Below are 26604 nucleotides of genomic sequence, written 5' to 3'. Positions count from 1 at the left end.
GAACCAATTATATTCATTTGGGGACACTTCAAAAAGCATTAAACATTCATGGTAATTTCGTTAGCTAGCTTGCAGTTGCTAGCTAATTTGTGCTATTTAGCTAGCTTGCTGTTGCTATCTAATTTGTCCTGGGATATACAGTGGGGCAAAAAAGTATTTAGTCAGCCACCAATTGTGCAATTCTCCCACTTAAAAAGATGAGAGAGGCCTGTAATTTTCACCATAGGTACACTTCAACTATGACAGACAAAATGAGAGAAAAAAATCCAGAAAATCACATTGTAGGATTTCTTTATGAATTTATTTGCAAATTATGGTGGAAAATAAGTATTTGATCACCTACAAACAAGCAAGATTTCAGGCTCTCACAGACCTGTAACTTCTTCTTTAAGAGGCTCCTCTGTCCTCCACTCGTTACCTGTATTAATGGCACCAGTTTGAACTTGTTATCAGTATAAAAGACACATGTCCACAACCTCAAATAGTCACACTCCAAACTGGTCAAGACCAAAGAGCTGTCAAAGGACACCAGAAACAAAATTGTAGACCTGCACCAGGCTGGGAAGACTGAATCTGCAATAGGTAAGCAGCTTGGTTTGAAGAAATCAACTGTGGGAGCAATTATTAGGAAATGGAAGACATACAAGACCACTGATAATCTCCCTCGATCTGGGGATCCAAGCAAGATCTCACCCTGTGGGGTCAAAATGATCACAAGAACGGTGAGCAAGAATTCCAGAACCACACGGGGGGACCTAGTGAATGACCTGCAGAGAGCTGGGACCAAAGTAACAAAGCCTACCATCAGTAACACACTACGCCGCCAGGGACTCAAATCCTGCAGTGCCAGACGTGTCCCCCTGCTTAATAACTTCTTGTGACTCTCAAACCCGGATCCGGGAGCGTAATCATAGCCTCAAACGAATTAGCATAACGCAGCGAACATAAATACCCCTAGAAAATGTTCCTATTCATGAAAATCACAAATGAAATATATTGAGACACAGCTTAGCCTTTTGTTAATCAAACTGTCATCTCAGATTTTCAAAATATGCTTTACAGCCAACGCTAGACAAGCATTTGTGTAAGTTTATCATGGCATAATGCTCTGCTAGGCTCTGCTGGCAGCAGGCAACATTTTCACGAAAATAAGAAAAGCAATCAAATTAAATAATTTACCTTTGAAGAACTTTGCATGTTTTCACTCAGGAGACTCCCAGTTAGATAGCAAATGTTCCTTTTTTCCCAAAATATTATTTTTGTAGGCGAAATAGCTCCCGTTTGTTTGTCACATTTGGCTGAGAAATCGACCGGAAAATGCGGACACTACAACACCAAACTTTTTTCCAAATTAGCTCCATAATATTGACAGAAACATGCCAAACGTTGTTTAGAATCAATCCTCAAGGTGTTTTTAACATATCTATTCGATAATATATCCGTCGAGACAATCGGTTTCTCATAAGAAGCGATTGGAAAAATGGCTACCTCAGTACTTTACGCAAGATTTTCTGCGGGAGACATCATGTGACCACTTGCTAAATGTGGTCCCTTACGGCTATTCTTCAACATAAATGCGTAAAAAGATGTCACAATGCTGTAGACACCTTGGGGAATACGTAGAAAACGTGAGCTCATTCGTAGCTCATTCACAGCCATATAAGGAGTCATTGGCATGAGTCGGTTTCAAAAAATGTGGCACCTCCTGATTGGATTTTTATCTGGGATTCGCCTGTAACATCAGTTCTGTTGCACTCACCGACAATATCTTTGCAGTTTTGGAAACGGCAGTGTTTTCTATCCAAAGGTTTCAATTATATGCATAGTCGAGCATCTTTTCGTGACAAAATATCCCAAAATTAAAATACTGCCCCTAGTCGTAAAAGGCTAAGCCAGTACATGTCCAGGCCCGTCTGAAGTTTGCTAGAGAGCATTTAGATGATCCAGAAGAAGATTGGGAGAATGTCATATAGTCAGATGAAACCAAAATATAGCTTTTTGGTAAAAACTCAACTCGTCATGTTTGGAGGACAAAGAATGCTGAGTTGCATCCAAAGAACACCATACCTACTGTGAAGCATGGGGGTGGAAACATTGTGCTTTGGGGCTGTTTTTCTGCAAAGGGACCAGGACGACTGATCCGTGTAAAGGAAAGAATGAATGGGGCCATGTATCATGAGATTTTGAGTGAAAACCTCCTTCCATCAGCAAGGGCATTGAAGATGAAACGTGGCTGGGTCTTTCAGCATGACAATGATCCCAAACACACCGCCCGGGCAATGAAGGAGAGGCTTCGTAAGAAGCAGTGTGGGTGCAATAATTGAATAACATGTATGTTTAAATGTCTTTTGCAACCCTCGCGCACGCGACGCGAGCAGTGTGGTCAGCATGTTGAGCTCGGGCCGGCCCAACACGAATCAACCTTGAAAACTTTGATAGCCTTATACATTGCAAAAAGTGACAATTATTTTTCATGCCATGAGAGGTACCGGAACCGGCCAAATGGGTCCCGGAACTGAACAGTCCAAATTTAGCACTGGTTCTGCTCCCGTAGTGCAGTTTGTGACAATTGTGTTTTAAAAGCAGAGAGCTCCAGGCAGTATATGGCATATGGCACTATGTATTATTGATATCACAGCAGTGGCCAGCTAACTCTCAGTGCTCAGGGTGATGAGGCATAATGTGTGATACATTTTTTTGGGGCCTGCAGTGATCTTCAAGCAGCCTCCTTTGAGACGTGGCTGAGGAGATTGGCGTTTTGTGTCTCTTTAAAGATTCAGAGATGAAAGAGTGGGTAGCTAATGAGCAGCATGGCTTGCTGAGGAGTGAGACAGATAGGAGAGGTGTAACGCTCCGTCGGAAGAAGTGGACCAAGATGCAGCGTGTTGAGTGTTCATACTTTATTTCAACTGAACACGAAACAAAACAACAAACGGACCAACGAACATCACATTCTGACGGCTACACAGAGCTAACATAAAACAACATCTCACAACCTAAGGTGGCAAAACAGGCTGCCTAAGTATGATACCCAATCAGCGACAACGATAGACGGCTGTCGCTGATTGAGAACCATACCCAAACGTAGAAACACAAAACCTAGAAATAAAGAACATACCAAAATCGAGACAGAAAAAGCTCTCTACGGAAGGGAAAGAGATTGAGGGGTGAAGAGAGGGAAGGAGGGAGAAAGGAGTTAGATGAAGACAACAGGGAAAAGAGAGGGATAGAACGTTGGGGGAAGAAGAGAGAGCCAAAGTGATAAATGGTAGACAGATAAACAAAGAAAGTGAATGAATTTGGAGTCAACAGGTAGTGTGGTGCATGGTCAGAGGTCGTGTGTGTGTGTGTGTTTGTTCGTCTCTGAAAGTTTGTTTGTTAGGACTGGATCCTCTATTGACATTCAGCTTCAGAAACAGCCAGAGGAGACTCAATAGTGGTGTGTGTGTGTTTATAGGTGTGGCAGCAAGGAGTGTCTTTGTCTCTGTGTGGGACTCCCACCCCAAGTAACTTAGTAGAAAATCTCTAAACCCCTAGTTAAAACTCTTTTGCCCACCCACTTTCATACGTAAACATCTCTCACAGCATATATTTAGCATGTTTCACAAGTGCTAGCACCCCCATCCAAGCACATTTCACTATTCTAAAGTTGAACATTTTTCTTCCAAGTTAGAAGTAGAACATTTGAGTCTATGGTTCTTTCAGTTTGAGAGTGTCTATCAGAGTAATTCTCCTCAACTCTCTCCATTGTCTGTAGTTCAGTGCAACAGCTCAGTTTATCATCGACCACTTAAGAGTCCTTTCCTCTCTGTAATCTAACAACAGTCAGCCTCTCTCTCCTCTTCAGCCTACAGCCTACCCATTGATCTCTCATTGATCCCACTGCCCTTCTCCTCTCCTCCTCTTAGTTTGAACTCTTATCTGTCAGCCCCTAAGGATTAAGCAGCTTTGTGCCAACAGCACAGTGACTGAACAAGTGCTCCCGAACGTCCCCTTATTGAGTCACACTCTCCAGGTGGGCATTGTCCACTAAGCTCTGCTCTAGGATCAGATAACACTTCTATAGTTCCACAATTATAATCCTCAATCATGAACAATTAAACAGCAGAATTGACTTCAGATAAGTGTTTAGTGGTCACCACCCTACTGCAGGTATAATCGCCCTCACTCACCTTTCTCTTTGGTCGCAAAGGTGGGCAGCACGTGGAGGGGTTGTCCCCTCCCCCCGTCTTCCCTGCTACAGAGTCATTCTTCAGCGTGCGTACGTAGGACACCATTCTCTTCATGGCTCTGTCCTCAGTCCCGAAGTTGGGCTCCATGGGGTCCTTTGTCCCCCGTGTCCTCGCACCCTTGTCTGGTAGCACCTGGTTGGTCTGTGTGGGACATCCTAAAATGAGGTGTGAAGGTGCCCCCCTCCTGCTCCCCAGCTCCAGGTAAATGTGAACACAGACACAGAGAGAGGTGAGGAGAAGACACAGGCGCAGAACCAGTCCTCTAGTCAGTCTGTCTCTCCCCATGCCTGGCCACATCTCTCTCTGTATCTCTCCCTTTTTCCTGTTCCTCTCTTTCTAGCCTCGGTCCATGTTCTGAACAGTGAGATTGTTGTTCTCTGTCTCTATCCCGTTCTTCCTCTCCTCCTCCTTGGAGTGGTTAGTCTTTCTCCTGTCCTCCTTCTTTCCCTCCTTCCCTCCACTTGGAAGTCCACAGTTTGATCAAGATAAGCAGGAGCAGTGGTGAAGGTTTGTGAGACAGGAGGACACCTGCTCTTCGCAAAACAACTACCTCAGTCTGTGTGTGTGTGTCTCTCTTTCTCGACTCCTTCCTGTGTATGTGTGTGTCAGTGTATGTGAGCCTCTGCACACAACTCGCGGAAAAGAGCGTGTGGCTTTCATTGAAAAGTTTGGAACTTCCCCTTCTCTCTCCTAGCCCTCACACTTCTTTCTCGCACACACCCCTCTCACTCCATCTGTCCCCTCCCTCTCTATGTTCCCCTGTGTCTAGGGTTACTGTAACTCCACACTGGGCAGGGCCAACACATCCACAGATTGCTGTTACCAAGGCCTCACATTTTCTCTCTACTTAAACTCTGTTTCATGCACAGAGGAGGTCATATAGAGAGGGAGATGGAGGAGTGGGAATTAGAGAAAGCGAAGGAAAGGGAGACAATGAAGTGCAGCCTTGGAGGGTGGAGCATTATAATAACGGTGTGTGTGTGTGTGTGTGCTTTTAAATCAAAGGTGTGTTTTGCAGTCTGTCACAGAAAGAGAGGAACGAGGGAAAAGAAAACAAATGGGAAGAATGGAGAGGAAAGGGATACAGAGGTTGATTAGAAAAGGTTTCGGGGTGTATTAAATGAAAGAATGAGATAGCTTCATCTACTTTAGAGCTCTCGTTCTTGCTTTCATTCTCCCTTTCTCTCTCACACTGTGGGTATAAACATGATTATTCTAAACGGTTGGGTCCTATGAAATCACTTTGAATCACTCTACACTCTTAGAAAAAAATAGTTTCAAAAGGGTTCTCCGGTTCTCCCTATAGAAGAAACTTTTTTGGTTCCAGATAAAAAACATTTTGGGCTCCATGCAGAACAATCTTTGGAAAGGGTCCTAGATGAAACCCAAAAGGGTTCAACATGGAACCAAAAATGGTTCTTCAAAGGGTTCTCCTATGGGGACAGCCAAAATGTACACTTACTCCCACTTCCCAGAAGCAGCCCAATTGCTCCTTTCTTCATAAAAAAATTATTCCAATCCCCCTACTGCAGCTCCCATCTATTAAGTCTGACATTTCAAATGGTAAAAAGAGTTTACAGTATGCCTGGCTGATTGAAATAAGTGGATTTTTAGCACATCTGGGAAAAGTTTGGGGGACTTTATTAATTGATGCCAGTGAAGTTGTGGGAGTAATGAATAAGGATCCACACAGGCTTTATGAAAGGAGGGGAATGGGAGGCACCCAGACAGTGTACTCTTTATTTATGAAAACAGACTTGTGGTATTGACCAGAGACACACAGTACTCTGTTGCCACCTGTATGTAGAGAGAAGTATCACACACACACACACACACATACACACACACACAATTAAACACCTTCTTTGCCCGCTTCGAGGATAATACAGTGCCCGCGGCCTGATGTGAGTAAAACATTTGAATGTGTTAACCCTCGCAAGGCTGCTGGCCAGATGGCATCCTTAGCAGTGTCCTCAGAGCATGCGCAGACCAGCTGGCTAGTGTGTTTACGGACATATTCAATCACTCCCTATTCCAGTATGTTGTCCCCACATGCTTTGAGATGGCTACCATTGTTCCTGTACCCAAGAAGGCAAAGATAACTGAACTAAATGACTACTGCCCCATAGCACTCACTTCTGTCATCAGTGCTTTGAGAGACTTGTCAAGGATCATATCACTTCCACCTTACCGGCCACTCTAGACCCACTTCAGTTTGAATACCGCCCAAACAGGTCCACGGACGATGAACTCACACTGCACACTGCCCTATCCCATCTGGAAAAGTGGAATACCTACGTAAGAATGCTGTTCATTGACTACAGCTCAGCATTCAACACCATAGTACCCTCCAAGCTCATCATCAAGCTGGAGGCCCTGTGTCTCAACCCCGCCCTGTGCAATTGGGTCCTGGACTTTCTGACAGGCCGACCCCAGGTGGTGAAGGTAGGAAACAACATCTCCGATTCGCTGACCCTCAACACTGGGGCCCCACAAGGGTGCGTGCTCAGCCCCCTCCAGTACTCCCTGTTCACCCATGACTGCGTGGACATGAACACCTCCAACTCAATCATCAAGTTTGCAAACCACACAATAGTAGTGGGCTTGATTACCAACAACGACGAGACGGCCTACAGGGATGAGGTGAGGGCACTCGAGTGTGGTGTCAGGAAAATAACCTCTCACTCAACGTCAACAAAACAAAGGATATGATCTTGGACTTCAGGAAACAGCAGAGGGAGCACCCATCATCCACATCAAAGGGACAGCAGTGGAAAAGCTGGAAAAGTTTAAGTTCCTCAGCGTACACATCACAGACAAATTGAAATGGTCCACCCACCCAGACAGTGTGGTGAAGAAGGTGCAACAGTGCCTCTTCAACCTCAGGAGGCTGAAGAAATTTGGCTTGTCACCCAAATCCTGACAAACTTTTACAGATGCACAATCAAGAGCATCCTGTCGGGCTGTATCACCGCCCTTAACCGTAAAGCTCTCCAGAGGGTAGTGAGGTCTGTACAACGCATCACCGGGTGTAAACTACCTGCCCTCCATGACACCTGCAGCACCCGATGTTACAGAAAGGCCAAAAAGATCATCAAGGACAATAACCAACTGAGCCACTGCCTGTTCACACCGCTACCATCCAGAAAGCGAGGTAGGTACAGGTCCATCAAAGCTGGGACCGAGAGACTGGAAAAACAACTTCTATCTCAAGACTGCTAAACAGCAATCACTAACTCAGAGAGGCTGCTGCATACATTGAGACCCAATCACTGGCCACTTTAATAAATGGATCACTAGCCACTTTAAACAATGCCACTTTAAATAATGTTTATATATCTTACATTACTCATATCACATGTATATACTGTGTTTTATACCACCTATTGCACCTTGTCTATGCTGCTCGGCCATCGCTCATCAATATACTTTTATGTACGTATTCTCATTCACCCCTTTAGATGTGTATATTAGGTAGTTGTTGGAGAATTGTTAGATTACTTGTTAGATATTACTGCACTGTCGGAACTAGAAGCATTTCGCTACACTGCATTAACATCATACATGTGTATGTGACCAATACTATTTTATTTAATTTAAATTAAACTGGGTTATTTAAATTAAACTATATTCCCCAGTCAATATGGAGGATGTTAGTTACATTTGTTTTCAATCGATACATGATATCGATACATTAAGTATGTGGTGAATTTGAAAAATTCTTAGTACAAAACTACAAACTGGTAACATGTAATGCAATAATGCAGCAAGCCTTATTTTCAAAACCTTTTATTGTGCATTGATTTTGTTTGGAGACATCTTTCACCTCACAACCATTGACATATAAGTTACCTGTGAAATGCCATGAGAACACTGACTGAATCACCAGAACACAAGATAATGATGTTTTTACAATTTAGTTGTAAAAAATGCAAAATACATGTTTCAAAATTGCCCTTTGATTGTTATATGCTACAGTAAGTTACTTTTCACATAAACAATACACTTGCACTCCCAATCATTTATAACCCATGTGATCAAAGGTGTTCATTGAAGACGTCTTTCATAATCATTTATGCATCAAAAATAAATGCATTGTTCATATATAAAACATAGGTGTACTGTAATCAAATGTCAAATATAATTATTCAAAGCAACATAAACGTTTACCAGGCACTAGTTTGCATCAAACCTGTCTTGAGCATGCCCACATAAAAATACTACAATTTACTATAGTACTTACTATAGAATACTGTAGTATACTATAAAATACTATACTACACATTGTAGTATCCCTCAATCATGTCTAGTACTTAGAATATAGAATTGTGTAGTACACTGTGGAATACAATAGTACACTGAACAAAAAGCAACAAATTCAAACAAGGAAATCAATAAATTTGAAGAAATTCATTAGGACCTAATCTATGGATTTCACATGACTGGGAATACAGATATGCATCTGGTGATCACAGATGCCTTAAAAAAAAGGTAGGGGCGTGGATCAGAAAACCAGTCAGTATCTAGCTTGACCACCATTTGCTTCACGCAGCGGGACACATCTCCTTTGCATAGAGTTGATCAGGCTGTTGATTGTGACATGTGGAATGTTGTCCCACTCCTCTTCAATGGCTGTTCGAAATTGCTGGATATTGACGGGAACTGTTGTACACGTTGCGCCAGCACATCCCAAACATCCTCAGTGGTTGACATGTCTGGTGAGTATGCAGGCCATGGAGGAACTGGGACATTTTCAGCTTCCATAAATTGTGTTCAGATCCTTGCGACATGGGGCTGTGCATTATCATGCTGAAACATGAGGTGATGGCTGTGGAGGAATGGCATGACAATGGGCCTCAGGGTCTCATTACGGTATCTCTGTGCATTCAAATTTCCATCGATAAAATGCAAATTTATTCATTGTCCATAGCTCATGCCTGCCCATACCATAGCCTCAACCCCACCGTGGGGCACTCTGTTCACAATGTTGACATCAGCAAACCGCTCACCCACACGACATCTGTCTGCCATCTGCCCTTTACAGTTGAAACCGAGATTAGTCCGTGAAGTGCACACATCTCCAGCTTGCCAGTGGCCATCCAAAGGTAACCATTTTCCCACTGAAGTCGGTTACGACACCGAACTGCAGTCAGGTCAAGACCCTAGTGAGGACAACGAGCATGCAGATGAGCTTACCTGAGACGATTTCTGACAGTTTGAGCAGTTGTGCAAACCCACAGTTTCATCAGCTTTCCGTCTGGCGGGTCTCAGACGATCCCGCAGGTGAAGAAGCCGGATGTCGAGGTCTTAGTCCTGCTTCTACACCTGCATTGCTTGCTGTTTGGGGTTTTAGGCTGGGTTTCTGTACAGCACTTTGAGATATCAGCTGATGTACGAAGGGCTATATAAATACATTTGATTTGATTTGATTAGTCTGGCGTAGCTATACGTGGTCTGCGATAGTGAGGCCGGTTGGACGTACTGCCAAATTCTCTAAAACGACGTTGGAGGCGGCTTATGGTAGAGAAATGTACATTAAATTCTCTGGCAACAGCTCCAGTGGACATTCCTGCAGTCAGCATGCCAATTGCGCACTCGCTCAAAACTTGAGACATCTGTGGAATTGTGTTTTTGACAAAACTGCACATTTTAGAGTGGCCGTTTGTTGTCCCCAGCAAAAGGTGCATGATGGTGTGATGATAATGCTGTTTAATCAGCTTCTTCATATGTCAAACCTGTCAGATGGAAGGATTATATTGACGAAAGATAAATGCTGAGGGATGTATATAGATTTGAACACAAAATTTGAGAAAAATAAGCTTTTGTGAGTATGGAACATTTGTGGGATGTTTTATTTCAGCTCATGAAACATGGGACCAACACTTTACACATTGCGTTTATATTTGTAAAATGAATGGATTCACATACAAGGCAATAAGCTTAAGTTACAAGACAATGCTGCCATTAGCAAAGCATAATTCTAGACACAGATCCTAGGTACACTTAAAAGATAAAGCATGGACAAAGCCATGCATACTAGGCCTAGAAGCCTAGGAAATTATAATTGATCATACAACCTTCCTCCAATGGACAGGATCAGAGAGAACAGCAGACCTTCATTTCATTTATAACATCTGAAGGTGTAAAACCATCCACCATTGACCATTCAAACAATACCAGGTTTACACGAACCTGAGCCCAATGTAAATAAGACAGAAATCCTGAAAGGACAAATAAATCCCTTTGCAGAGAGTAATTTAAAGTTCACCCTGGACAGATACAAGTTACCACTGAGATCATACATCCATATAGATGGCATTAGAATGCTACTCATAGGACAAGTTTCAGATAGAATAATCCCATAGTATCCATGTTTGGCATCTATCACATATTCAATAGTCAGTCCTCTGGATACTGTAGAGAGAGATACATTTTGGCCCCTCAGAGGGGAAATGGCGGACTGGTACTTGAAGCATTGTCCTTTCTGTTTTGTTGGGCCATTTTACTTTGTAGCTCCAGGTGACAGAGAGCACATTGTTTAGGGCCGAGCCTACATGGCCTGGATGTAAGGGAAATAACGGCTGTGAGTGGCCATCGGTCTGAGAGCTGACTTAAGTGTTATTGGCAGCCTAACATAGAGAACAGAAAACGCTGGAGTGCCAATTCAGCTGGCAACAATGGGAGCGGGACGTCCCATGCGCCGCCAAAGAAGAGGCAAGCACTGGCTATCACCAACCAGCGCCAGAACCATGGACAATTCTTCAACTCGTGTGCCATCAACAGACACGTCACTATTAACATCACCAACTAGCTCGGTTATCTCGGACTCGCCAACCATAGGCCTAATAGTTCTTGCCTATTTAGGCCTATTGTTGTCACGAGAATTTTCAATCCCAATGATGATAATAACTGACAATCAATGGCTCTGACCAATCCCCGAGATCTGTAAGACCATGGGTTTAATAATAATTAGTCAAAGACTCTACTAGCTTATGCAAACAGATAGTACAGTTTATTCAGAGAACGTTCTGAAGTCCATTATACAAAGACATCCATTTTATAGCTGCACACATACTTCCATACAAACAGTAGGTATCCTACGCACAGACTTCCACACAAACAGTAGGTATCCTACCCACATACTTCCACACAAACAGTAGGTATCCTACCCACATACTTCCACACAAACAGCAGGTGAGTTTTTATCTCTATAGTTCTCACCACTGTGGATCACTGCCCAGCCGGCAGTTCCATTCCCCCGAGATGAGGGGAACCTTGAGAAGTACTATGCTCTCATAGGTTCCTCCGAGGCCTAGAGATTTTCCTAGGCCCCCCACATACAAGTTCAAATCCTAAGCTACGCCTTGCTCAGACAGTCTTTTTTCCACCATACAGATACATTGTAATTCTGACTAAAACTACACACACCATCCGATTTATGATTCGAATCAATTTCATACAGTTATACGGTTTCAGAGTGGAATTATTTGATCATTATCTTTCAACATATACATTATTTTATCAATTGTACATTTATTAAATCATTATTTATGGAAGTTCTTGTCCCTCATCATCATTAAATCCTGCTAGCATACAGTCACTGCTCTGCCTGTCCCATCCTTTCCAGCCACCTCGCTCTGCTAAATCCGCCCACGTGTTTCTGGTGAATTATTATTATTTACATTCCCCCACCCCCCCTTTTCCGTGATTACGATCTTGTCTCATCACTGCAACTCCTCAACGGGCTCGGGAGAGGCGAAGGTCGAGTCTTGCGTCCTTCGAAACATGACCCACCAAGCCTTGCTTTTCGATACCCGCTCGCTTAACCTGGAAGCTTGCATCGGAGGAAACACCATTCAAACTAACGACCGTAGTCAACCTGCAGGCGCCCGGCCACCACAAGGAGTCGCTAGAGCGTGATGAGCCAAGTGAAGGCCCCCCGGCCAAACACTCCCCTAATCCCGACGACGATGGGCCAAATGTGCGCTGCCCTATCAAGACTCCAGGTCATGGCCGGTTGTGACACAGCTGTAGTGACGCTGCAATACTGCGATGAAGTGCCTTAGACCACTGCGCCACTCGGGAGGCCCAGTTCTTTGCTTAATAGACAATTGTATTTATACAAATGAGAAGACAATCATATCAAAAGTAATGTGAGCATTGCATTGTGAAAAGCAATTCATTTATATGAACATGTATTGCAATGTGAAACGTATTTCTAAATGGTGAAAAAGTCACTGTATGATTTTGTGTGTTGTCAATTGAAAATGTGCTTAGAGTTTTGCAACAACTGCCTTTTTGATTATGTTTTGAGTTTTGTACTAAGCATTGTGAAAATGTACCATATACTTGTGAAAATTGCACAAAGCGATTGGAAAAAAATCTGTACAAATAAAAGTACTTTCAATGAATCAGATTTGATTAGGTCTGTTTCTGCCGTGTTTCACTTCTCTTCAGTGTGGTTTTCAGGGAAAGGCTGATACAGTGCATTTGGAAAGTATTCAGACCCCTTCAATTTTTCCACATTTTGTCAAGTTACAGCCTTATTCTAAAATGGATTAAATAAAATTCCTCATCTACACACAATATTCCATAAAGACAAAGCAAAAACAGGTTTTTAGACATTTTTGCAAAAATGTATTGAAAATAAAGAAATGCCTGAAATGTCTTATTTACAGAAGTATTCAGCTATGAGACTGGTTGGACATGATTTGGAAAGGCACATACCTGTCTATATAAGGTCCCACAGTTGACAGTGCAAAAACCAAGCCATGAGGTTAAAGGAATTAAAGGAGCTCCGAGACATTTATTTAACCAGGTAAGTTGACTGAGAACACATCATTTACAGCAACAACCTGGGGAATATTTACAGGGGATAGGAGGGGGATGAATGAGCCAATTGTACGCTGGGGATGATTAGGTGATCATGATGGTAGAAGGGCCAGATACGGAATGTAGCCAGGATTCTGGGGTTAACATCCCTACTCTTATGATAAGTGCCATGGGCTCTTTAGTGACCACAGTCAGGACACCCGTTTAACATCCAATACGAAAGACAGCCCCCTACATAGGACAATGTCCCTAATAACTGCTGTCAGGTATTGGGATATTTTTTTAGACCAGAGGAAAGAGTGTCTCCTACTGGCCCTCCAACACCACTTCCAGCAGCATCTGGTCTCCCATCTAGGGACCAACTAGGACCAATCCTGCTTAGCTTCAGAAGCAAGCAAGCAAGCAGTGGGATGCAGGGTGGAATGCTGCTGTCGATGCACAGATCTGGGGAAGTGTACCAAAACATTTATGCAGCGTTGAAGGTCACCAAGAACACAGTGGCCTCCATCATTCTTAAATGGAAGTAGTTAAGAACCACCAATACTCTTCTTAGAGCTGGCCACCCAGCCAAACTGAGCAATCGGGGTCGGGGACCGATGGTCACTTTGACAGAGCTCCAGAGTTCCTCTGTGGAAATTTGGAGAACCTTCCAGAAGAACAACCATCTCTGCAGCCACCAAACAGGTCTTTATGGTAGAGTGGTCAGACGGAAGCCACTCCTCAGTAAAAGGCACATGGAGTTTAACAAAAGGCACCTAAAGGACTGTCAGATCATGAGAAACAAGATTTTCTGGTCTGATGAAACCAAGATTGAACTCTTTGGCCTGAATGCCAAGCATCACGTCTAGAGGAAACTTCACATCATCCCTATAGTGAAGCATGGTGGTGGCAGCATCATGCTGTGGGGATGTTTTTCAGCAGAAGGGACTGGTAGACTAGTCAGGATCGAGGGAAACATAAACGGAGCAAAGTACAGAGAGATCCTTGATGAAAACCTGCTCCAGAGTGCTCAGGACCTCAGACTGGTGTGACGTTTCACCTTCCAACAGGACATTGACCGTAAGCACCATCTCAACACAAAGCAGGAGTGGATTCGGGACAAGTCTTTGAATGTCCTTGAGTGGCCCAGCTAGAGCCTGGACTAGAACCCAATCGAACATATCTGGAGAGACCTGAAAATAGCTGTGTAGCAACGCTCCCCATCCAACCTGACAGGACTTGAGAGCATCTGCAGAGAATGGGAGAAACTCCCCAAATACAGGTGTGCCAAGCTTGTAGCATCAAACCCAAGAAGACTCAATGCTGTAATCGCTGCCAAAGGTGCTTCAACAAAGTACTGAGTAAAGGGTCTGAATACTTATGTAAATGTGATATTTCAGTTTTTAGTTTCTTTTAAAATTAGCAAAAAATTCAAAAAATAATTTGTCTTTGTCATTATGGGGTAGTGTGTGTAGATTAATGAGGGAAAAAAATATTTAATACATTTTAGAATAAGGGTGTAACAAAATGTGAAAAAAGTCAAGGGGTGTGAATTATTTCCGAAGGCACTGTTTCTCCCTGGCATATTTTGCATAATTTATGCAGCAGAATACAATACATTTTTGGACTCACCTTGTTGTGCTCTGCTCCCTTGAACAGGAAGGTAGCACAGCGGTCCTTCGTGGGCAAATTTTGTCATCAAACGTTGTCATCAGAGTCTGGCATTCTCTTGATTTATGGTGATTTGGAACTGACGTCAGGTCGGAGCTCTAGAAAGAGGCTGGATGACCTTTCCAAATGTATTTTCCCAGTCGGAGCTCGTTTTTGCTTTGTCATTATGAGGTATTGTATGTAGATTGAAGTATCAACATTTGTTTCCCCCTCCAGTTATGCAAGTGTGTAATGGGAGAAGACAGCACAGAGCCATAAAGGGACATGATGGACTAACACTCACAACAACCAGCTAAACTCTAACAGATGTAACACTCTCTGGTGCCACCATGTGGTCAGTCAGGGATACTGCACCCAGAATACAGCCTAATATGGTGAGGAGTGGGGATGCGACTAGAACAAGACATGGGGTGAAGAAATGTACCCATGAGGCGGACCCTGTGAAGCAAGTCATGTCGGACTGAACAATTTAGATTTACAGCCAGGAACCTTGGCAGTCGACTTGGATGGAGCAACTGTGTGTGTGTATGTGTGTGAGAGAGAGAGAGAGAGAGAGAGAGAGAGAGAGCAATCAGATGTAGTCAGATGTAGGGGTCATTGACCCTTTGATTGACCCTGGGTTCTGCGAAATCCACTCCAGTTGGCCATGCAAAGCAGAAGTCAACACCAACCAATAACGAGAGGCCACAGAGTGCTTCGGAGAGATTGACAGTGTCAAACGACTACGCTACAATAATCCCAATGACAATTTAGTCACAGACAGCTATTCATTTGACACTCTCATGTAGAGGCCTTAATCGTTTTTATTTTTGTTGAGAAAATAAGTAAGTAAGAACCCATCGGGCACAGAAATCAGTTCAACAATTTTTATTTACATTTGGTTGAGTTGTCAACTAGAGTGAATTCAATGTGAAATCAGAAAAAAATTGTCAGTTTTCCATGATGATTAAATGTCATCGCATATCAGGTTTTGGTTGAAATGACGTGGAAACAATGTTGATTCAACCAGTTTTTGCCCAGCGGGGAGTGAGTGACTGTATGAGAGATCTCACGATTGTTGGTTTCTCACAGTGAAATAATGCATAACCGCTCGTTCTTTATCACCTGTTCTAGGTGACTATCCCCCTCCATTGTTCTTTCCACTTAAGTGATAATGCCCGAGAAGCCGGTGTTTGGAGGATATATTGACACCGGTATTGTAATGCCAGAGACGAAGTCGAGCACCAGCAAACCAAGCCAATATATCCTCCAAACACCAGCTGCGAGGGAATTATCATTTTTATACAACGGGTTACCAACATTTTCAAATAATGATTGATATGTTTTCATTAAAAACGTTATTTTGATTAATTTATCATCCTTCCACAAGATATAGTCCTGACACAAATCTAGGGGTGCTAGAGACGCTACCCAGTCGTTCAGTCTTTTGTTCTGTATCTGTGGATGCGACCCAGTTGTTCAGTCTTTTTGTTCTGTATCTATAAACGCAACCCAATCATTCATTCTAAATCTTCCATTGCCATACTGGCTGGCAGCGTTCTTATTCCTTGCTTGATAGCTAGCCAACTACGGCTAACTTTCAGTCACGTCAATTACAGCAAAGTAGCTGCATTTGCATTTGTTTAAGCTGTTTTCTAGGTAGATTTGCCTGGCAGAGAAAATGTGTTCTCTGTTCAGACCAAAGAATAATAAATTAAACCATACATTATCTTTGTTATCTACCACAGATGACATAGCTATAGCTACTTATTGTATGTCACATTTATCTGTACATTCCCCTGGATGGTGCATTGGTTAAAATATTTGTCGGAGTCTGTGCTACTACACTGCTGAAAAAAATAAAGGGAACACTAAAATAACACATCCTAGATCTGAATGAATGAAATATTCTTATTAAATACTTTTTTCTTTACATAGTTGAATGTGCTAACAACAAAATCACACAAAAATTATCAATGGAAATCAAATTTATCAACCCATGGAGGTCTGGATTTGGAGTCACACTCAAAATTAAAGTGGAAAACCACACTACAGGCTGTATCAACTTTGACGTAATGTCCTTAAAACAAGTCAAAATGAGGCTCAGTAGTGTGTGTGGCCTCCATGTGCCTGTATGACCTCCCTACAATGCCTGGGCATGCTCCTGATGAGGTGCCGGATGGTCTCCTGAGGCATCTCCTCCCAGACCTGGACTATAAAGCATCTGCCAACTCCTGGACAGTCTGTGGTGGATGGAGCGAGACATGATGTCCCAGATGTGCTCATTTGGAATCAGGTCTGGGGTACGGGCGGGCCAGTCCATAGCATCAATGCCTTCCTCTTGCAGGAACTGCTGACACACCCCAGCCACATGAGGTCTAGCATTGTCTTGCATTAGGAGGAACCCAGGGCCAACCGCACCAGCATATGGTCTCACAAGGGGTCTGAGGATCTCATCTCGGTACCTAATGGCAGTCAGGCTACCTCTGGCGAGCACATGGAGGGCTGTGCGGCCCCCCCAAAAAATGCAACCCCACACCATGACTGACCCACCGCCAAACCGGTCATGCTGGAGGATGTTGCAGGCAGCAGAACGTTCTCCACGGCGTCTCCAGACTCTGTCACATCTGTCACATGTGCTCAGTTTGAACCTGCTTTCATCTGTGAAGACCACAGGGCGCCAGTGGCGAATTTGCCAATCTTGGTGTTCTCTGGCAAATGAAAAACGTCCTGCACGGTGTTGGGCTGTAAGCACAACCCCCACCTGTGGACGTCGGGCCATCATACCACCCTCATGGAGTCTGTTTCTGACCGTTTGAGCAGACACAAGCACATTTGTGGCCTGCTGGAGGTCATTTTGCAGGGCTCTGGCAGTGCTCCTCCTGCTCCTCCTTGCACAAAGGCGGAGGTAGCGGTCCTGCTGCTGGGTTGTTGCCCTCCTACGGCCTCCTCCACGTCTCCTGATGTACTGGCCTGTCTCCTGGTTTCGCCTCCATGCTCTGGACACTACGCTGACAGACGCAGAAAACCTTCTTGCCACAGCTCGCATTGATGTGGCATCCAGGATGAGCTGCACTACCTGAGCCACTTGTGTGGGTTGTAGACTCCGTCTCATGCTACCACTAGAGTGAACGCACCGCCAGCATTCAAAGTGACCAAAACATCAGCCAGGAAGCATAGGAACTGAGAAATGGTCTGTGGTTATCACCTGCAGAACCACTCCTTTATAGGGGGTGTCTTGCTAATTGCCTATAATTTCCACCTGTTGTCTATTCCATTTGCAGAAGTGTGATTGACTTGGAGTTACATTGTGTTGTTTCAGTGTTCCCTTTATTTTTTTGAGCAGTGTACTTCTGCTGCCTTGCTTCAGCCTTTTGGGTGTTGATGGTGCTGCAGTGTTCTCTTTGTTTTCACCTGGATGTTGCTCCAGCATTTTCTGTTTGTCAGTGAGGGACTCCAGTAGCTATGGAGCAGCCAGGAAGCATAGGAACTGAGAAGTGGTCTGTGGTCACCACCTGCAGAACCACTCCTTTATTGGGGGTGTCTTGCTAATTGCCTATAATTTCCACCTGTTGTCTATTTCATTTGCACAACAGCATGTGAAATGTATTGTCAATCAGTGTTGCTTCCTAAGTGGACAGTTTGATTTCACAGAAGTGTGATTGACTTGGAGTTACATTGTGTTGTTTAAGTGTTCTCTTTATTTTTTGAGCAGTGTATATTGATTGCAATTATTCCCGAGTGAGTGAGCGTTCATGTGCAAAGGATTAGCATTTCAATTGTTGGAATTATCAAGTGTGTAGTGACACATTTGCGTAAATCCCGCCTTTCTCAGTCTACACCCACTTCCCTTTTGTCCACCAAGCCGTAATACCGGTTTAGCCCACTAGGGCACATCCCCTATCGTTTCCTTGTAACCATATCTACTTTGTTTGTTTGCATGTGCATTTCTGTGATTATTTAGTTAGTTAATAAATAAATGATTGAAACAATTGAAGAATGGATGATTCATAGTGAAGACTGGGTTCGTGCAGATAACCATCAATTTATGACGTTTGGAATGAGACTAACGTGAGGAAAATAATAAATCATTAATTAGAAGACTAATTGATCAGATATAAAAAAAATCTGAAAGTTCTATTAGGAAAATTATAACTTTGTAATCGGAATATTTTCCTTGGTTCCCCGACTTCCTAGTTAATTACATTTACGTGATTAGTTTAATCACGTAATAATAATTACAGAGAATTTATTTGATAAGACACGACAACACACATGCAGTATGATGCTCAGAGCCTCAGACAGTGTAGTTGTACTTGTTCCTCAGTGATCCTCGCTTAGAGAACAGAAGTGCTGTGTAAGCCAGCAAAGTTCTTATGAAGGCAAAACACCTTGGCGTGAAACAGACACCCTGGCCAAATGAAGCTCTGGCACTGACTCTGTTCTGCTTGTCTCCCCTCATCCAAATGATTCAATAGAGATCGATGGGAATAATATAATATGGCCCCTGTCCCAAAAACGATGGAGAGGAGACAAAGATGGATTCAGTTTCTCTTTTTAGCACATCATAGACACATTGTGTGTGTTTGTGCTTCTCTGTTCTGATTTAAAGCTGTCCTCAAGATGAAAGTGAACAAAGCTGTGAGTTTTGACCTTGAGAGAACAGACCTCAGGCTCCTGTTGTACTGTTCTGAACAAATCTTCCCTGCTGCTGAGCTGTGCAGGGGCTTGCCCTGAGCCAAGCTACTATCAAAGCAGAGAGGGAGGAGGTAGGGCCAGGAGGGAACAGAGGAGAGAAGAGCTTCAAGCACACTAGGGGGTCGGAGAGAGAGACGGACGGAGAGAGAAAGAGAGCAGAACCTCATCACCTCGACACATTGAGATCAATGCCTGATGCCAAACCAGGAGCTTCTAGGCTCAGAAGAGAGAGAAGAGATGAAAACATGTTCTGGCACACGCCATTTTGTCTGTGATTGGTCAACAATAGGGATACTTCAATAAAGTATTTGGTGGTTCATTTTCATGCACATTTTTCCATGAGAAATACAGCACCAAATATTGTAGTTAGATGTAAAATTGCTCGGCTTAAGATCTCCTCTGCAAAAATGTCAAAATTAATCTTAGATCAATTCTGACTTAGTGTATAGTGGCTACGGAGTCTCAAAATGGACAAACAGTACCATTGCTGTTGTTTTTTTTAATGCGAAGGTCTTTAAAGGGAGTATGCAAGTACACTCGTTCGGTCAAACTGAAGCATGCTGATGCCTTAAATAACATAGTATATAGAAAAACTAAATAAGAATAGCAATCCAAACTATACAGGAGCTTCTCATCTAAACCATATTGCATATAGTGTTGCACACTTGATTAATGCAATGATTCACGAATGTGTAAAGATTTTAAAAACCTTTAATTTTCAATTTGGCTAACAGAGCAAAAATGCTGTCTACTGGTATAATTTTCTCTTTTTTTAGGGGTGGATCAGCTTAATATTACAGAAAGATTGTTTACTTCCATCAATGTAATTGTCTGCATCATTCCAATAACCCATATCTTTTTTTGGTAAATATACATATCTATGTACATACACATATGTATACATATCAAATCCAGAAAATCACATTGTAGGATTTTTTATGAATTTATATGTAAATTATGGTGGAAAATAAGTATTTGGTCAATAACAAAAGTTTATCTCAATACTTTGTTATATACCCTTTGTTGGCAAGGACAGAGGTCAAACGTTTCTGTAAGTCTTCACAAGGTTTTCACACACTGTTACTTATTTTCCACCATAATTTGCAAATAAATTCATTAAAAAACCTTCAATGTGATTTTCTGGATTTTTTTTCTAATTTTGTCTTTCATAGTTGAAGTATACCTATGATGAAAATTACAGGCCTCTCTCATCTTTTTAAGTGGGAGAACTTGTACAATTGGTGGCTGACTAAATACTTTTTTGCCCCACTGTATACAGTTTAAGTCGGAAGTTTACATACACTTAAGTTGGAGTCATTTAAACTCGTTTTTCAAACACTCCACAAATTTCTTGTTAAGTGCATATTAGAAAGGCTAAGTCCAAGTTTAGTTTCACTCTTAATACAAACAGAGGGTACCTGTTGTAGCCAACCAGGGTAGGGTGGAGAGATACAGTAAGTCAATAGAACCACCCGTTCCTCTGCTCCTCACCTGCTGCCCTATGCCAGATAGAGTCAGCAGAGGCACGTTCTGCCTAACAATCATTCATTAATATGAGCTATGGATTATTTTATAACATATTATAGTCTGAAAGTGCCACAAACATGCAGCAGACACGCACATGCAAGCACAGTACACACACACCCGAACACACACACGATTTTCTAGTCACTTTTACCCCTACCTACATGTACATATCACCTCAATCACCTCAACTACCTCATACTCCCAGCACATTGACTTGGTACCATTTAATTTAGACTCATTATTGTTATTTTATTGTGTTATTATTTATTTTATAATGTTTTACTTTTTAACTCTGCATTTTTAGGAAAGGGCTCATAAGCAAGCATTTCACGGTAAAGTCTACAACTCTTGTATAGATTGACACACACGGGACCACCAGTGTGTGTCAGGCACAAGAAGCATAAAACACAAGCCTGGAAAAAGCGCAGGTGTGTGTCTGTGAGAGACAGAGGGACAGAGAGAGACAGTTGGCGTCTATGAATGATTTAATGTAGTAGGATAATTGATTGAGTGAATGTGATGTCTTTCATCAAAGAAAACAGAAGGACACTGTATTATTTTGGAGTGCTAGAATGATGAATCACTGGATCTCCGAAAGCAGTGAATTGACGAGGTGTTAGGCCTAAGTGCTTATCCGACTGATCAAAGGAAACATCATGGCTAAGCCAAATGTGTAACATTTTATCCATATAGCGGTGATAAAAAATATATATCATGGAGAAAAAAATATGAAAAAAATCCCAGCCTACGGAGCTGTCAAATTCACCCTTGGCCACACTCTTGACCATAGTTGCGAAAAAAATGTTTCCTGTTAGCCGCACTGAGTGGAAATGTCCCCTATTTGCGCGCCCCTCCTACTCCGTGTTCAAGTGAAAGCCAACATTTACAAATTGTCAGTGGCGAGCCAGACCTGTCAACGAGTTATGAGCGTGGAGCGTATATTCGATGAGTTTGGACACTTCAAAAGGTAGGTTACCCGGAACAATATATGTTTATTGCATTGAATCAGTTTAACCTTGCTATCGTAAACTATAAGAATGTGTCCTGTTCAGTCGACCACCCTCCATAGGAATATGATGACCGTATACCCTCTTGTAGTCAAGAGTTTTTAAAATATTTTTAAATAGCTCTATGGGGATTATGGTTATATTTATGGTTAGCCTACATAGTAGCCCTAAATATGGCAGACCTTAAAGTGGATGTTTCTTTTTCTCTGCACACAAAATGCAGCAGCTTTCTTCCTTCTTCAAGTTGGTATGAACTTGCTTTTAGAGAGACGGATGTGTAGTGCCTTGCATCATTGACGCGTTAAAATTGTATAGACATTCTCTTTTAGAATATATTAATTTTTTTCATTCTCACTATGCAACCATAACACTTAATGTACACCTACTGTATAGTTAATGTTTGGATTTTTTGCATATGAAGAATATTTTTTTTGTTAGGCTACTTTATTATAAGAACGCATGTATCAATTATGTTGGATAGTAACGGTTTTATTTATTTGATGCACACTAAGACTTTCCTGTAATTTAAACGGGAAAACACTGTAGAATGCGTGGTAATATACACTACTCAAAAAAATAAAGGGAATACTTAAACAACACAATGTAACTCCAAGTCAATCACACTTCTGTGAAATCAAACTGTCCACTTAGGAAGCAACACTGATTGACAACAAATTCCACATGCTGTTGTGCAAATGGCATAGACAACAGGTGGAAATTATAGGCAATTAGCAAGACACCCCCAATAAAGGAGTGGTTCTGCAGGTGGTAACCACAGACCACTTCTCAGTTCCTATGCTTCCTGGCTGATGTTTTGGTCACTTTTGAATGCTGGCGGTGCTTTCATTCTAGTGGTAGCATGAGACGGAGTCTACAACCCACACAAGTGTAACAAGTTCAAACAGATGCCAGACGGGCCGCAGACCGGGAACCTCCTACGACGGGCCGCAGACCGGAACCTACCACGACGGGTCGCAGTCCGGAACCTACCATGACGGGTCGCAGTCCGGAACCTACCACGACGGGTCGCAGACCGGAACCTACCACGACGGGTCGCAGACCGGAACCTACCACGACGTGTCGCAGTCCGGAACCTACCACGACGGGTCGCAGTCCGGAACCTACCACGACGGGTCGCTGTCCGGAACCTACCACGACGGGTCGCAGTCCGGAACCAGAGCCGCTCCTCAGTCCAGAGGCGCCTTTCCGTCCAGTGGCGCCCTCTACGATGATCTTCAGTCCGGGGCCCGCTGCGAGGGTCCCCGCTCCAGAGGCGTCACCTAAGTGGGCCAAGACTGAGGTAGAGCGGGGTCCACCTCCCGCATCCGAACCGCCGCCGTGAAAAAGGCCCACCAGGACCCTCCCCTTTTGATTAGGTTTCCGGAGGTGCGGAGTCCGCACCTTTGTGGGGGGGTACTGTCATGCCCTGACCTGAGTATTCTTTGTTTTCTTTACATATTTTGGTTAGGTCAGGGTGTGACATGGGTGATGTATGTGGTTTTTTTTACTGTCTAGGGGCTTTGTAGGTTTATGGGGTTGTTTACCATCTAAGTGTTAATGTATGTCTATGGTTGCCTAGATTGGTTCTCAATTAGAGGCAGCTGTTTATCGTTGTCTCTGATTGGGAACCATATTTAGGCAGCCATCTGCTTTGGGTATTTTGTGGGTTATTGTCTATGTCTAGTTGCCTGTGTCTGCACGTTTGTATGATAGCGTCACAGTCGTTTTGTTATTTTGTATAGTTTGTTTAGTGTCCGTCTTTATTAAAAGTATAATGTATTCACATCACGCTGCACTTTGGTCTCCTCACTTCGACGAACGTGACACACGGGCCATAGCTACATGTTACAGTGCTTGTTTACAGAAGACAGACAGAGGACATAGGCGGCCACCTGTGCTAATTAGCTATCTAGCATGCTCCGAACACCTGTGTGTAAGCGTAACTGGGGAGGAAGTGTAGTTTGTCAGCTGGAGGCACACAGCATATGGATCTGTGCAAAACCCCTACATTAAGTGTATATTTGATTTGATTTTACATTTTTAATTGAACAATTCTTTCTCACTGATATGAAAGATAAAGGTATATCAGCATATGTTTCGAAAACTGTTTGGCAAGCGATGATTATTGACATTAATGAGTTTAAAACAGCCTCGGAATTGTAGTTCACACTTGTAGTACACAAGCAATGCCCTGAAAACCTTTCTTATCCATAGGGTTAATTAAGCATCCCTTCTGTAAAGCTAAATTACAGTATTCAACTGGCAACTCTGCTGCCAGTATAATGCTGTACATTTACAGGGCAAAGTTTTACAATGCAACTTCCTCATGTTATCCTTTTATTGAACCCCCTATATTATACTCACCTCTCATCCTCCTCTCCGCCTCCTAGGTTCCAGGCATGTCTGTACTTTGCTGCTGTCTTCCAAGCCATAGCCTGTGGAATCCACTACCTGGCCTCCGTGTTCCTCGTGGAGAGGCCAAACTTTGTCTGTGCTCCGCCAGGTAACATCACTGACGTCCTGTATGGGAACCACACTGGTGCTTCCCTGGAGGAGGTGCTACCATTCTTCAAACCGGCGAACGGGCCCATGGTGGTCCGAACGGCTGTGGGCCAACAGTGGGAGCTTAGCACCTGCCAGCGCACTCAGCGGATGAACCCCACAGATTTTACCTACGAGCAGGTCGTCAACAGGACGACGGAAAAGTGTGACGGGAACTACCATTACGTGTACGACCACAGTGAGGTGTATCAGAGCATCGTGACGGACTGGGACCTGGTGTGTGACAGGGAATGGCTGGCCAAGCTGTGTCAGCCCACGTTTATGATGGGGGTGCTGATCGGAGCACTGGTGTTTGGGGACATCGCTGATAGGTAAGAGTAGCTCTCCCCACCTACTTAATCCCAAATATGGGGATCATGTCTGTCCCCTGCGGTGTCCCTGTGCCTTGGAGAACCTTGATAACTGGAAGGGTGTCGATGACAAAACATGGACGTCGTCATCAGTGGTGTAGAGCAATTTGTTTTATGTGAGGGAGAGCAAAATATATTTTTAATTTTTTAAATTTTTTTATTTCACCTTTATTTAACCAGGCAGGTTAGTTGAGAACAAGTTCTCATTTGCAACTGCGACCTGGCCAAGATAAAGCATAGCAGTGTGAACAGACAACACAGAGTTACACATGGAGTAAACAATTAACAAGTCAATAACACAGTAGAAAAAAAGAGAGTCTATATACATTGTGTGCAAAAGGCATGAGGAGGTAGGCGAATAATTACAATTTTGCAGATTAACACTGGAGTGATAAATGATCAGATGGTCATGTACAGGTAATTGGTGTGCAAAAGAGCAGAAAAGTGAATAAATAAAAACAGTATGGGGATGAGGTAGGTAAAAATGGGTGGGCTATTTACCGATAGACTATGTACAGCTGCAGCGATCGGTTAGCTGCTCAGATAGCAGATGTTTGAAGTTGGTGAGGGAGATAAAAGTCTCCAACTTCAGCGATTTTTGCAATTCGTTCCAGTCACAGGCAGCAGAGAACTGGAACGAAAGGCGGCCAAATGAGGTGTTGGCTTTAGGGATGATCAGTGAGATACACCTGCTGGAGCGTGTGCTACGGGTGGGTGTTGCCATCGTGACCAGTGAACTGAGATAAGGCGGAGCTTTACCTAGCATGGACTTGTAGATGACCTGGAGCCAGTGGGTCTGGCGACGAATATGTAGCGAGGGCCAGCCGACTAGAGCATACAGGTCGCAGTGGTGGGTGGTATAAGGTGCTTTAGTGACAAAACGGATGGCACTGTGATAAACTGCATCCAGTTTGCTGAGTAGAGTGTTGGAAGCAATTTTGTAGATGACATCGCCGAAGTCGAGGATCGGTAGGATAGTCAGTTTTACTAGGGTAAGTTTGGAGGCGTGAGTGAAGGAGGCTTTGTTGCGGAATAGAAAGCCAACTCTAGATTTGATTTTTGATTGGAGATGTTTGATATGAGTCTGGAAGGAGAGTTTACAGTCTAGACAGACACCTAGGTACTTATAGATGTCCACATATTCAAGTTCGGAACCATCCAGGGTGGTGATGCTAGTCAGGCGTGCGGGTGAAGGCAGCGAACGGTTGAAAAGCATGCATTTGGTTTTACTAGCGTTTAAGAGCAGTTGGAGGCCACGGAAGGAGTGTTGTATGGCATTGAAGCTCGTTTGGAAGTTAGATAGCACAGTGTCCAAGGACGGGCCGGAAGTATATAGAATGGTGTCGTCTGCGTAGAGGTGGATCAGGGAATCGCCCGCAGCAAGAGCAACATCATTGATATAAACAGAGAAAAGAGTCGGCCCAAGAATTGAACCCTGTGGCACCCCCATAGAGACTGCCAGAGGACCGGACAGCATGCCCTCCGATTTGACACACTGAACTCTGTCTGCAAAGTAGTTGGTGAACCAGGCAAGGCAGTCATCAGAAAAACCAAGGCTACTGAGTCTGCCGACAAGAATATGGTGATTGACAGAGTCGAAAGCCTTGGCAAGGTCGATGAAGACAGCTGCACAGTACTGTCTTTTATCGATGGCGGTTATGATAAGTAATTTTTGACCATTCTGCCGACCCTGAGCCTGCCTGCCCGTTCTGTACCTTGTCACACCACACTAGATTATTGACCTCTGCCTGTCCTGACCCTGAGACT

At 43.4% G+C, this 26604-nt stretch overlaps 2 protein-coding genes across 2 annotated transcripts in view; one reads left to right on the top strand and one right to left on the bottom strand.

The window, feature by feature from the left end:
- Positions 1 to 4986, bottom strand: part of LOC110529903 (methyltransferase-like protein 24) — a 94595-nt gene extending 89609 nt beyond the window's left edge. The window contains exon 1 of the mRNA XM_021612557.2: positions 4173 to 4986. Coding sequence (XP_021468232.1) covers positions 4173 to 4529 — 357 coding nt within the window. The 5' untranslated portion in view covers positions 4530 to 4986. The remainder of the gene's footprint in view (positions 1 to 4172) is intronic.
- A 16764-nt stretch (positions 4987 to 21750) lies between these two features.
- The window catches only part of slc22a16 (solute carrier family 22 member 16), a 57799-nt gene continuing 52945 nt past the window's right edge, over positions 21751 to 26604 (top strand). The window contains exons 1-2 of the mRNA XM_036985462.1: positions 21751 to 21885; positions 24316 to 24798. Coding sequence (XP_036841357.1) covers positions 21842 to 21885; positions 24316 to 24798 — 527 coding nt within the window. The 5' untranslated portion in view covers positions 21751 to 21841. The remainder of the gene's footprint in view (positions 21886 to 24315; positions 24799 to 26604) is intronic.

This window comes from Oncorhynchus mykiss, chromosome 8, assembly GCF_013265735.2.
Source record: "Oncorhynchus mykiss isolate Arlee chromosome 8, USDA_OmykA_1.1, whole genome shotgun sequence".
Taxonomy (NCBI): domain Eukaryota; kingdom Metazoa; phylum Chordata; class Actinopteri; order Salmoniformes; family Salmonidae; genus Oncorhynchus; species Oncorhynchus mykiss.
Note: the sequence above shows the minus strand (reverse complement) of the source record. Positions and strands in the feature narration are given on the sequence as shown.